At 31.7% G+C, this 12,638-nt stretch overlaps 2 protein-coding genes across 2 annotated transcripts; one reads left to right on the top strand and one right to left on the bottom strand.

Annotated features, from left to right (window-relative positions):
- The first annotated feature begins 118 nt into the window (after positions 1-118).
- On the top strand, positions 119-6,240 carry LOC130613682 (galanin receptor 2a-like). The gene is made up of 2 exons (XM_057435011.1): positions 119-1,137; positions 4,542-6,240. The coding sequence occupies exon 2, from the start codon at positions 4,554-4,556 to the stop codon at positions 5,730-5,732; it is 1,179 nt and encodes a 392-aa protein (XP_057290994.1). The 5' UTR covers positions 119-1,137; positions 4,542-4,553; the 3' UTR covers positions 5,733-6,240.
- A 976-nt stretch (positions 6,241-7,216) lies between these two features.
- On the bottom strand, positions 7,217-12,580 carry LOC130613684 (zinc finger TRAF-type-containing protein 1-A-like). The gene is made up of 5 exons (XM_057435012.1): positions 12,277-12,580; positions 11,947-12,185; positions 8,814-9,025; positions 8,494-8,655; positions 7,217-8,069 (listed from the first exon to the last, which is right to left on the bottom strand). The coding sequence occupies exons 1-5, from the start codon at positions 12,454-12,456 to the stop codon at positions 7,858-7,860; spliced, it is 1,005 nt and encodes a 334-aa protein (XP_057290995.1). The 5' UTR covers positions 12,457-12,580; the 3' UTR covers positions 7,217-7,857.
- Between the last annotated feature and the right edge of the window lie 58 nt (positions 12,581-12,638).

The following is a 12,638-nucleotide window of genomic DNA, read 5'->3' as shown; positions in this document are numbered from 1 at the left end:
TTTCACGAGCGATGAAATAACGAAACACTCCCTGAAACGTCTTCCCATCCATGCTTAATGTATCTTCGGTTTTGATAAAAAGTTTTTATTTCGAATCAATCAAATGTTTTAAAATATAATATTTTACATGGAAGTAAAGTAAAAATACTCAACAGGAAACTACTGATTTAAAAGGTTGGGGGTTTAATCGCGACTAAAAACACTAGACTACAGTGTTTAATCGTGATTGTTAAGTGCTAGCATATTGGAGTTAATCAGGAAGAAGATTTCTGAGGAAGGGATAAGCGGGTGGAAACGGGTGGGATAATTACCCAAGGGGGGGGGTGTTTTATAACCATGTTTTCCCATTTGGCGTCATTAACTAACTGCGAGGAAGGTTGTGTTTTTTAGTTAATAGGCTTTTGTGTTAAATAAAGGATTACATAAAACACTGCACAACATTTGATTAGACAACGTTTTTTCTCTTAAATATAAGCTTTAAACCCGAAAGCGAAAATATAGAATTTGGAGTGAATTTTAGCAATTCAGAGAACTTAAAATTTTCTTGCCCCATGCACAGTGGGGTCCAGTCCTTACATACTAAAGTTTTTTAGCCCCTCCAAAGTTACTTCGCGGAACCTGTAACAGAATATTTTTTTTCCAAGTTGACTTCTGCACTAAAACTTCCGATAGATTGATAAAGCATTCATTCTGAATCATTAATGTTTAAAAAGCACCATTTTGTCTCCAGGCTTTTTCACACTTTCTTTATACATGAATGACGCCTGATATATCATTTAATAAAAAAACCCGGAAACTAAGTTGGTTTTGTTCTTAAAAACACACAAACAGGTGGGATAGGAAGAGATTTTAGTTTTAACACATTTTGACAATTCATGAGCTCCATCTGCGTGGTTAAGCTTTCAGAGTATTCTGTAATTGCTAAAAAAAAAGATATGTGGGTGAGCGCATCAATTCGCCTTAAGTTCTTGTTTTTCATGAAGGACTCTACTGGATTCGCTAAAAATTCGCAGCGTGACCGGGAAGCAAGAACAAATAATCCACATTTGCAGTGTCATATAGTGGATCTCAACCGCTGGAATTATTGTGGAACCAATAAATTAATTTCTTTTTTAAAAGAAAGAAAACAACACCAAGGTAAATTCACATTTTCGCAACTTTTATTTTTGACTGAATAGTTAATGAGGACAGAAAGTCAGTGGAGAAGCTTGTTTTTGTTCATGTCACTTAAGATAGTCAGTTAGTTATATAGTAGTTTCAGCTACTGTCTTTTAGCTTTATTTTTTTATATAACATGCATTGAGGATTTTCATGAGTGTCTCATCTATTCACCAGTCCTCACATTTTAACCTCAACAAAATAAACCTGGAGATAAAGTTGTGCCCTTGTTTTTAGGATAACTTTGCAATTTCATTAAAATTAAGTTATTATTCTTACACTGTTTTTTTACACGTAGATATTATGCGAGCAAACTGAAATATTAAGTTAGCAGCTTCTCAATGATATCGCTAATATAGCAAAGAAAACTAAAAGTTCCGCTTTTGCACTTTCACAATCTTTATTTCCAGGACGTTACGTGCTAACAGAATCAGACCCCCTGTCAATTATTGTAATGCGAGTAGGCAAGAGACTTGTTGTCTCTAGTTGGTTACGTGATTTTAGAAAACTTTGCTAAAATGGTTACTTTATTTAGTTAAATGATGTGTCACTTCAATTCTCTTTCAATTTGATTGCAGGCACACAGGTGTACTTTATTTTTATAAGACTACTTACTATCTGAATATTGTAATTATTTGCTTAATTTTTTTTTTTTTTTTTTGCTGTTTATATTTTGTTAGAGGCTTTCGTTGAGATTCTTTAAAATGTTAAAGAGAGAATAGAGGCCTGGGCATAAAGTTTGTTGATGACCTCGAACGTATTGTTTGGGATATGTTCGGAAGCGAAAAACAGCTACAAATATAAACAAAGAAAAGAAAAAATATAAATAGTATAAGATAATAAAAATAATAAGGAACAAAATATTTTTTTCAAAATACATAAAACGAAAATAAACATTTTTTAATTTCATCAAAAATGTTGTAGCTGTTAAAACAGAGGAGACGAAGGAAGACAAACGCTTTATCAAAACTCGCAATAGCTTTTTTTAACTTACAATAAATTTTTATTATTCCGTCTAGAGGTGGCCAGTGCAAAAGAGAATTTTTTTTTTTCAAAGAGCGCTAACTTTTGCCGGCATATGGCTAATATCTTTAGCGTGTACAAAATATGATTTATAGAGAATTTCAGATTTTTATGTTTTTTTTTATGTTTTATTCCATGCCTACACACGGATGGTAAGATTAAATAATAGTTTATTTTTATTTTCTATTTTTATTGATTTTTATTATTTTTCTTTTGTTGTTGTTGAGCTTCCGTCTCACCGACTTCTTCCAGCTGGCAGTTTTTGTATAAGCTATTATTATTTTTCTCAAGACAATAACGCTATTAGTGGAGGCGGAAGGAGGCTAGCAAAACCCAAGGATAAAGGGCATAAAATAACAAAAGCTTCTTATCGGATTTCTCTCTCCCACAGCCCATTGACTTCTAAAAATTATTGCAACAGCTGAAAAGAATTTCCCTAAGCAGTAATTGGAATTTGTTTTCAAAGAAATCTTCTACAAGATGATAATTCAACTTGCAGCGAAGACTTCAACTTCTTTTCTAGGCCTTTTGTTGTTTTATGAACAAAACTTAGACAAAAGGTTAATAGCTATATATAGTGCACAAATTATTTATTGCTCTGTGATGACACGCCCTGTAAAGAGGAGTGAGAATGAGGCTATCTCTTCTATTACTTTTCAAACAAATAGCTAGTGATTTTTAACCTTCAGTAGTACAGCTTGCAAAAAGCTGTTTCGAAATCTCAGGATTAATCCATTGAATTTTTTAATCTTTTTTGTTTTTATACGTTCCTTAACTTGATCCAAGTTTGGTCAGATGGTATCAGAATTTTTTTTACAACGATGAAAGTCTTCCATCCGCCCCCTTTTTGTGGAAAAGTATTTTGAAAAAAAAAGGCAGTGCCAGTTAATATCTTCAGGTCACCTTTAATACTTTACCGAACGAGCGCATACAAACTACATTACAAAATATCCGGATCTCCGATAAGTTGACATTCATCAACTCGGACAACTTTTACATAAGTTAAACGTTTTTGTGGAAAACGGAAATTAGAAGATTAGAATGGTTGAGAGCGAGTAAAAGAAAATGGAGACAGGTTAATGGTTACATAAAAAAGTCGAAAAATACAATTTTCTGACTTCGCTACTGAAGGAACAAGTTTTAAAATATATCTATACTCGCTATAAATTAAATTTCTCATAAAACAACATACGGCAAAAAACATATAAAGTTTCGGCAAGTCATATCAAACAAACTCGCTGAGGATACAGTATTGGATTATTAAAGAAAAAAAGTAAAAAATTTAAAAAAATTCAGCTGTTTTAATTAAAATGTAAAATCAAACTTTAGAAAGTTTATTTTTTCGTTTTCTTTCAAGATTAAAATCCAAATTTGTACTGCAATAAAAAAGTGATTGTTTTGTAAAACTTCTTCAGACGTGACTACTCTTCTTGGCACACAGAAGGAGAGAGATAATAGCAAGTTCTTGCAATTACAGATAACACCAGCAACAGACTGAAAAACACAAAGCAATCTGGAAACAAGATTGACAGATGGCGTGAATTCGTACAAATAGCCTGTTGCATATACACATTTGTATATCGACAGGCATACAACAGTTACAACAGTTTATAAGAACATAAGGCTCCAGAGGGCCAAAATTTAGAAGTTACTCAGATGATTTAGATGTTAAGTTAACTCATTTAAACTTCAAAAATGGTAAAATGTGAGAAAAATTAAAAACAATTTAAGAACATTTGAGTCTTTAAATAGGAAAAATTAGAAACATTGGAAGGCTTTTTTCGAGATGAGTGCTCTCACAAATAAGAACGTGTCCTAACTATGAACAGAAGGAATATTTATCGTTTTTTGTAATTCGTGGTGTTTTTTATAGTTTGTTACTGTTGTGTAAATAAGTCATAAGAAGACACTATGTGTTCAAATTGAATGACAATAACTTTAGTAGTTCAGAACGAGAATGTTGCATATTTTATCTATGTTCCTAACAACTTATATCATACCACCATCGACATGGGACGCAGCATAGTGTTCTAGATTACTCGAGATAGCTTAGGATAAACTCCTCCCTAGGGCTCTTTTACAGGCCTCTGACAATCTCGAGCGACGAGAAGAAGCAGAAAGAAATTTTTTCTTGCCGTCCGAGATTGTGAGAAAAAGAAAAGAGCCCTGGGGACGAGTTTGTGAGTGCTTCTGACAGGCGCGCAAGATGGTTGATAAAATCTTTATTTTTAATTTTATATAAAATTTTCATTCGTGGTTCACACTTTGAATAACAATAGATTCTTTTGCGTCGCTCAACCGTAAGATTTTACACCCGAAACATTTATTTTCATGTGTAATCTGTGTAAAATTCTTTTTAGAACGATTAAAAAATGATCAAAAGCTTCAACAAACGCCTACATTGCTTTTTCCTTTTTATCATTCTTCCCCATCTCGGAAAGGCCAGCTACAACAACACAACATCGTTTGAGGCATGTTCTGTACCAACGAAAACGAGAAATATCTTTCTGGCATTTTTCGCTACTGCTGTACTTGTTATCGGAATTATCGGAAATGCATTGACAATCCTCATAATACTTTTTTCAAGAAATTTATATTCCCATGTTGCCTACCATTTTATCGTTTCCATGGCTGCGGCAGACTTGTGTATATCATTTTTGAGTACGCCAATCAAAGTGGATATGTATACTCATAATGGTAGCTTTTGTCATGGAAAACTAGCCTGCAAGACAATTTTATCAGCAGATTTCGCACTTATGACAGTATCTATTAATCACTTATTCCTAATCGCTATAGATCGATGTTTTGCTATCTCAAAACCTTACTTTTATGCGGCTCATTTTACTAAAACCAAGGCAAAAATAATGATCATCTTTGTATGGTTGTATGCAGTAACATGGGCAGTCCTTGGTTTATTTCCTTATCACCGCAGTTCCGTATCCTATAGCATAGTACCTATGGGCGAGGGAATATTCTGTTATACTTACAAAAAGTATTTCCACACAATCAGCATTACATTTATATATGTCGTCCCTACCATCATATCAGCATTTTTATACGCTATTGTTTTATCCATAGCGACAAAACATGCGGCTGCTATTGAAAAAATGAAGCCGGCTGCCGTGAAACTAGCCCAGCCAAAGAAATCAAAGGACACAAGAGCATTAAAAATGATCTGCATTGTATTCACTGCATACACTATATGCTGGTGCCCCAATTTCACTATTACATTACTAAATTACTGGCATCCAAAGACAATGTTAAACTTTGCTCAAAAATATCCAATAGCTTACGATGCTGTGACCACCATCTTTAATAATATCCTTCCTGTCCTGAACAGTTGCATCAATCCGTTTATTTATTTCATAACGAGCACTCATTTTCGAGTTTCTTTTCGAGATGTTGTCAATAGGTTGCTGGAGAAGCCTCGTTCTAATTACATGCACACCTACGAGTCCGCAGTCACCAACAGTCTGTACACTCGAAACCCAAATGGCCGTGAGTATCAAGCTGTTTATTCAGACAATACCTTTAGCACAACATTGACATGAAATAAATAAAAAAAATTTGTCCATTGCAGATTACGAGTGCAACCAAAGAAACAAATCTCATGAAAATAAAAATATCGTTATGTTAAGGGTTCTTTGAAGAACACTTCCTACCACAAGTCAAAAGCATTAGAAAAACGTATAGCTTTTCACTTTTGAATTGGCGTGTTTCAAATGATAAATTACAGACGAACAAATTTGCCTCAAGACTGCCTGTTCTCTGGACACAGGTTGAAGAAAGGGGTTTTGTGTAGTGAAGGTAAAAAAAGAGAGAAGTAAACATCCTTGTAATTCTATCAACATTTCTACTGGACAAAGCCTATACTAAAAACGTTAGTTTACTATCGAGTAATGCCAATTTATTAAATTTATCAACTTCGTGATGTTGACACGAAAATAATCAATCTGTTTTTTACTTCATTTGAACTTATTTTTAGTCAAATGAAATATTGTATATATATTGTGTGATCTTGCATTTCGGTTTGAGAAGTAAAACTGTATAAATGAAAAATATTCTTTTATGAGCGCCTACCACAACTCGACTAGTGGACATGTTATCGGACAAAAAGTATAGAATATAATTGTTAGTCGGAAAACAATTTTGTCACCGGGAAAAGAAATTCATAACCTGGAAAAAGTTTCATCAATTCTATTTTCTATTTGGAAATTTTTTTCCTGCTATGGAGAAAAAGTGCTAATAAATTAGGACGGGTTGATTTTTATTCTATAGTATAAAATAAGGTGTGGAGGAGAGGTCTCCAATTACATGGAGGACGAAAATTTTTGCTTTTTTAAATTATTGTGTTATGGTGTAAAACCATGGCACTGGGTGGTAAAAATTTCTGAGACTTAGTGTCCCCGTAAAAGGTGTAAAGGTGCCAAGAGTAAGATTGTAAAAACAATTAAAGCAGTTCGGCTTTTCTAATTTTTCAGACGAAATTTTTGTCACCCCAAAATGTCGTCACTTGTCCGACATTATTTTGTCGGGAAATGTTGGTCAAGTCCATTTAGCGACGAATCGACATATGCTAGAACATTTATTAATTCCTTAAACTTTTAAAGTTGTCACCTTCAAAATGCAAAGACTATGTGCAACCATAAGATATATTACATTTTATCTTTATGTTACAACATGGGTTGCATTTTGAAAAGATTTTGCTATGTTGGTCGTTAAATATATCTTTTATCATTTCCAGGGGTGGCCTGGTAATTTAAGTTCCACCCTAGGGAGATGGTTTCATAACTTCCCATGACTAGTAATTTCCCAGACTTGCTTATTATGAAGAAAAAATTTGTTCAATTTGCACTCGGATAGTTTCGCAGCAAAGTTTACACAACAAAATTCAGACTTTTGAAAATTTTAGCTACAAGTTCCCTAACATTTTGGAGTTTCCTGACTTTTCCAGATTATTGCAGATTGCTAGCCACGTTTCATTTATAGCAAATGGGCGAGAAACTCTACTTTCATCCAAGAAATCCATAAGTAATTTATCACTAAATTAGTTTTGTATTTCAACCACAATACTTTTTCCTAACAAACAACCAACAAAAACGTTATATTCTTGTAAAATATTACTAGTAGTATTTGAAAATAAGAACTCTCCAACCGAAACCAGGAAGAAGAAATTATAATCCAGTAAGGGGAAGACTAACACGTTGAAATATTTGTTTAGTTGAATGGCAAGTATAGATATCATGGGTTTCGCGACGCAATGAGAGAAAACAAGAGATGCACCCCATTCCCATAAACGTGATCAAAGAGTAAGATGAACCACGAAGATTTTAAAAAAAGAACGCAACAACAAATATCGATTTTTCCATTAAAAAAATTAAGACAGTAGCAACGTGTATACGTATTTATATAAACATAAAAAACTCCTTATATGGAAAAATAAAATGAGTCTAAGTTAATACATATAAATTATTAATAGTTTTATAACTCACATAAAATATTATATATACATACTTCTTATCGACACTGCAATTCATGCAATGTTTGTCTGCAAAAATATAAATAAATCTTTTTACAAAAAAAAAAATGAAAAAGAATGAAAACCAACATAAACAGAGATTGGGAAAGTATTACAACTGTAAATAAATGAACGTAAAATTTCTTTCTTGGCAGTGATTATTTTTTCACCTGAAACATCATCAACCTTACGTTGACAGTTCTTGCGGCAAGTAAGCGGTTACACTCTCCTTCACCCTCCAACATCAATGTGTGGTATTCACTCTCCTTGTTATCATCACGAAACTCGAAACGTTGCACCTCTGCCTGTATTTTCGCATCCCCGAAGGGTCCCTTTAATAGGAAATACTTCAACTCAAATACTCCTTTCCCTAAAAAATACGTTGCAGTTGATTTAAAAGCAGTTTTACCAGCAGTATTCGAACGCAACCTGTAGTGTGAGTGTTGACAGTAAATGCAAGATGTGGTTAATTTTTGTGTTGGCAATTGTATACCACTCTATGGATGACTAAATATTTAATATCCGGTTTATAAAATACATTGTGTATCGTTATTTTAACAAGGCAGTATATTTCGAAAGTAAAAAATCTCTCAAATTTTCCCTATTTTAAACAAATTTGCAAAGTAAGATCCAAATTTAACTGTTTTAAATATAGCAGGTTGTTTTAAATATAGCAGGTTGTTTTAAATATAGCAGGTTGTTTTAAATATAGCAGGTTGTTTTAAATGTAGCAGATTGTCTTTAATTTTATACAATAAATGAGCAGCATGTATTTATCACTGGCAAAAATATACCTTTCAAAATGAGTTGATAAGCCAGTGAACGAGTTGCACTTTTTTCATTTCCTATAACTTTTGCCTTCATCACCCATAATTGATCAAAAGCAGTGAATCTGTTAGTTTCGTAGTATAACTTCGGAATGTAGTCATCTGTTCGACTCGGGCAAAGCTGGATGTCTAAACATATGCAACAAAAAAAAAGAAATAGAAACTTTAAACGCTTGAATTTCAAAAATGAAATTAATTTCCATTTTTTTTTTTAAAAAAACTTCTAATGAAATAGAGAAACAAAGATTAAAAAACGCAGTAAAACACTATTCGTAATTTTTTCCTACCACAAATCGCAACTTTTTCGTAGGATAACATTTTAAGCAATCCATTCAAGCGATTGATTTCTTCTATTGCATTACCAGCTAGTGCGGTAACACTCTCTAGTAGATCCAATCCAGTCTTTTGTGGAAACAAACACACCTTACCATGTGCTTCTTTCTGATGCCACATGCCTTCCCAAGTGCAACCTAGAGTTTTATAGGTACAGAAGGCAGGCCTAAAAGAAGAATAACAAAATTCTATGAATACCACTTTAAAATAAGCCTTCACCTAAAAAGAAAATTTTTAGTTAAGTTTAAAACAATATTTTGGTGTTTATGTCAAGGGCCCCCCACCCCAAAACCCTGATACACCAAAATATTGTTGAATGCCCTGGCCTAAAATCACCTTGCAACTATATCGTATAATATACATATAGACTGAATACCCTTTCCTGGGTTTAATTCAGGCTAGATGTGATATGTGTTATTTTAGGCCATGACATTTAAACACATATTAAGTTTTTGTTTACAGTTACCTGTACTTCTATACCATGGAAAAGACATCATTGTAGCACTTGAAACAGGAACTCCTAAAAGCCTGGATATATAATTGAGACAAAAAAACATATAGTAATGTGTCATTATATTGTATTCCTATTTTTACTAACTATAAAACAAGAAAAATACTTATAATGGAACTTAGTAAATGTTGTTAGTACTGCATATTAAAATACACAAAGTTGTTAAGTTGCTTCTACTTTTATATAAGTCATGTTATTTTTTTAAGAAATACAAAACTTTATTGTTAGTTTCTGTTAGGAAAAAACTAAAATGCATTTAACATTATCAAATATAATTCTTTAATTTAATTTGTCAGTAAAATTTGATGCAAAAAAAATCTTGTTTTAATACAATTTATCTTGCAAATTATGCTTCACAAAACGAAATAAGGTTTTTCCTTCTATGACAAATATCATGATAACAAAATAGGAAGAGATAAAGATTAGTACTGATGAAAAAAATTATTAAGTTATTGACATTTTAACAATATTAGAGAGCTTAAAATTTATATCCTAAAAATTAACCTGTCTAATTTACTGTCATCTTCATCATCCAGGAAGTTAGATAATTTGTCAAAAAACAAAACACTTATGTAGTGACAAAAACAATTAATTTGTTTCATAAAAAAAATACATCGTCACCATGTGTCAGCATTTACACTTGTAAGTTAAACAAAAGAAACTTATAAAAAAAGATGACATATAATACCTTCGAAATACTAATTCTGAGTGGTACTAATTTTTACAAGTTATGAGAAATTTGGGCAAAATTGCAAAATTAATGAAAAACTGTTTTTGATTCGTACAAATTTATTGTATTGTTACACTAGTCAATGGTTTTTCAAAGAAATAGTAACACACAAAGCATTCTTCAATTTGTGACATGAAAAAATCGCGTTTCCTGATTTGAAAATATATGTAAAACATATAACTCCCCAAATTAATATGATTAAGGCATTCCTTTTGATATTTAATTGCATTGACAAACTTTCACTGATAGCAATTGCAATTGTGTTAGAAATAAGATTGCACTGGTAACTGCTGATTTTGTTTAATATTCAAAGACAGCATATTTATCTATTAAATTAAACTAATAAACTATTTAATTTTAGATCCATTATTTAATAATTTACTACTTCTTAAGCAGGACTTACACGTAAGAATGTTCATGAAGGGTATTGCGTTTTACGATTAAGAATGCTATCTACACATAAGAAGAATATTGACAAAAGAATAATATTATAATTATTTTTTAAATATTCTTCACTAAACCACATGAAAGAATAAATCGCACTTTTTTGAATGTTACTTGAAACAAAAGCAAACCATTGTTGAATATTCTTGTTGGCTAAATTATTTCAAAAATCTCAATAAGAATATTCAAACAAAATAGGTATACATTTGCACATTATTTTTATACATAAAAAATAATACCAGAATGTCAAAAAAGAATAAAAAATGACTAATATTTTTCTTGAATATTCTTAGGTGTAAGTCCCCCTAAAACTAAAAAGCTAACAAGAATAAATAAGAACACAGTTGTCATGACACAGTTGTTAGAGAGGAGAATGAAAATAATAATAAGGAAATAATGAAAATATGGGTATAAGTACCAATATTAAAAAATGCAGCCTAACACATTGAATTTCTGTATCAGAAAAAATTAAAATTGAGAATTCTGCTATTTTAAACATACTATATACTTAGGAAACTAATGTTATCAATAGTAAAGCGTATAAAGAACATTTTTATAAGAACATTTTTGTAAAAAAATCCGAAAAGATATTGAAAAAAATGCAGCAACTATCTTTAAAAGAATAGATTTTTAAACAAAAGAGATGATTGTTGTAAAAGCTTCTTAATAAAAAATATTTCAGAAAGAAACGTATAATGCTTAAAGTAATGCAAATTTAAAGGGTGTTTAACTCAAAAAATGATGATCAAAGATGGAATTTAGCATACTGTATGCATTTGTATATAATTAACTTTATGCATAATGAAATTTGTGAATAATAATTTTTAAAGCAATTTAAATTGATCTGAAACAATAGGAAGATTTACAAGATAAGTAATGTACAAGAACAAGAGTAAATAGTTGCTAGGTTTGGTTTAATTGACATAAAAAATGCATGAATATATTAGATATTTCAAGTTACTACTGTGTGATTAATCTAACCTGGCAAATCAAACTTCCTATATTTAATATCAAACATACAATTTTTATTATTATTTTATCATGCAAATTTTTTTTGAGGCATAGCAAACTTTTGTCATGCTTTTCAGACTTTTTCTATGAAGGCCCCTCACAGGAGTAGCAGAAGAAGGTTATCTGTTAAAATATAAACAAAATGATTTTGGTGTAAACTTTGAAGGCTCATTGTATATATAACTGATATAAAAATATGTGTTCACTGATATTGATTTGTCGGATTAATTGTTTAAAAAAATTATCTTAACAAAGCTATTAGGCCTCTCAGCCCCTTTGCAGAAAGAGTCTGCAGAAAATGTGACAAAAGTTATTTTTGCTAGCCCCTAGTTCAAATGGATGCCAAAACAAATTTATTTTATTCAAGGACACAACTTCACGGAGTGCTTACCTTTGAGCACATTCATTTTTTTCATGATGGGGTATTTCATTTCTTGGGAATTCTTCTTTACAAAATTGGCAGTTAGTAGGTAACTCTGAAACAGCTTTCTCAACCGCAAGATTTCTTGAAGAGTTCTTTGAGCTTATTTCAGTTCTGCAGCTTGGACATGAGGCTTGTTCACTTTTAAGCCTCCCATCTGCAAGAAGATGATTAAAGCAGCCTATACACATTAAATGGCCATGTTGACACTATAAAATTTTATAAATGCAAAGTTTTTTCATCATGCAAGCATAAGGAATTAAGACATCGACAGATGAGAACTAATAAGTATATACTGACCTGGTAAATAGGTCCATTTGGTAGATCAAAGCACACAACGCATGAAAGAACACTTATTAATCTGCTTTCGAGACGATCCCTTTCTTTACTTAACTTGTTTTTTGTTTTCTTATGAGGTGGTTCAAGATTTTCTGACGTTTCACTATTTGACTGATTATTAGTACTTATTTGCTCCTCCATTTCTCTTAAAAAAAGCAATAGTCAATAGCTATAAAAATCAATGCAATTTTTTGCAACTGGCTACACCTCTCTTGTCTCTCTCTCTCCTTCAATTGAATTTTTACCGTAAATTTTTTTTTGAGACGTGTGTATTTGTTTACTTTTTTCACTACCACAGGTGCTCCCAAAAAAGATCACCGTAT

The sequence above is a fragment of the Hydractinia symbiolongicarpus genome, chromosome 11 (genome assembly GCF_029227915.1).
Source record: "Hydractinia symbiolongicarpus strain clone_291-10 chromosome 11, HSymV2.1, whole genome shotgun sequence".
Lineage (NCBI taxonomy): Eukaryota > Metazoa > Cnidaria > Hydrozoa > Anthoathecata > Hydractiniidae > Hydractinia > Hydractinia symbiolongicarpus.
This window is presented reverse-complemented; position numbering and strand designations above follow the sequence as displayed.

What these genes read in the sequence shown, in the direction of transcription:
- LOC130613682 (XM_057435011.1), top strand. Translation starts at nt 4,554, where the DNA reads ATGATCAAAAGCTTCAACAAACGCCTACATTGCTTTTTCCTTTTTATC.
- LOC130613684 (XM_057435012.1), bottom strand. Translation starts at nt 12,456, where the DNA reads ATGGAGGAGCAAATAAGTACTAATAATCAGTCAAATAGTGAAACGTCA. An exon ending in AAAAATGAATGTGCTCAAAG is followed by an intron (nt 9,026 to 11,946) that starts GTAAGCACTCCG and finishes TTCTTCTTTTAG; the next exon opens with GCCTGCCTTCTGTACCTATA. An exon ending in CGAAAAAGTTGCGATTTGTG is followed by an intron (nt 8,656 to 8,813) that starts GTAGGAAAAAAT and finishes GCATATGTTTAG; the next exon opens with ACATCCAGCTTTGCCCGAGT.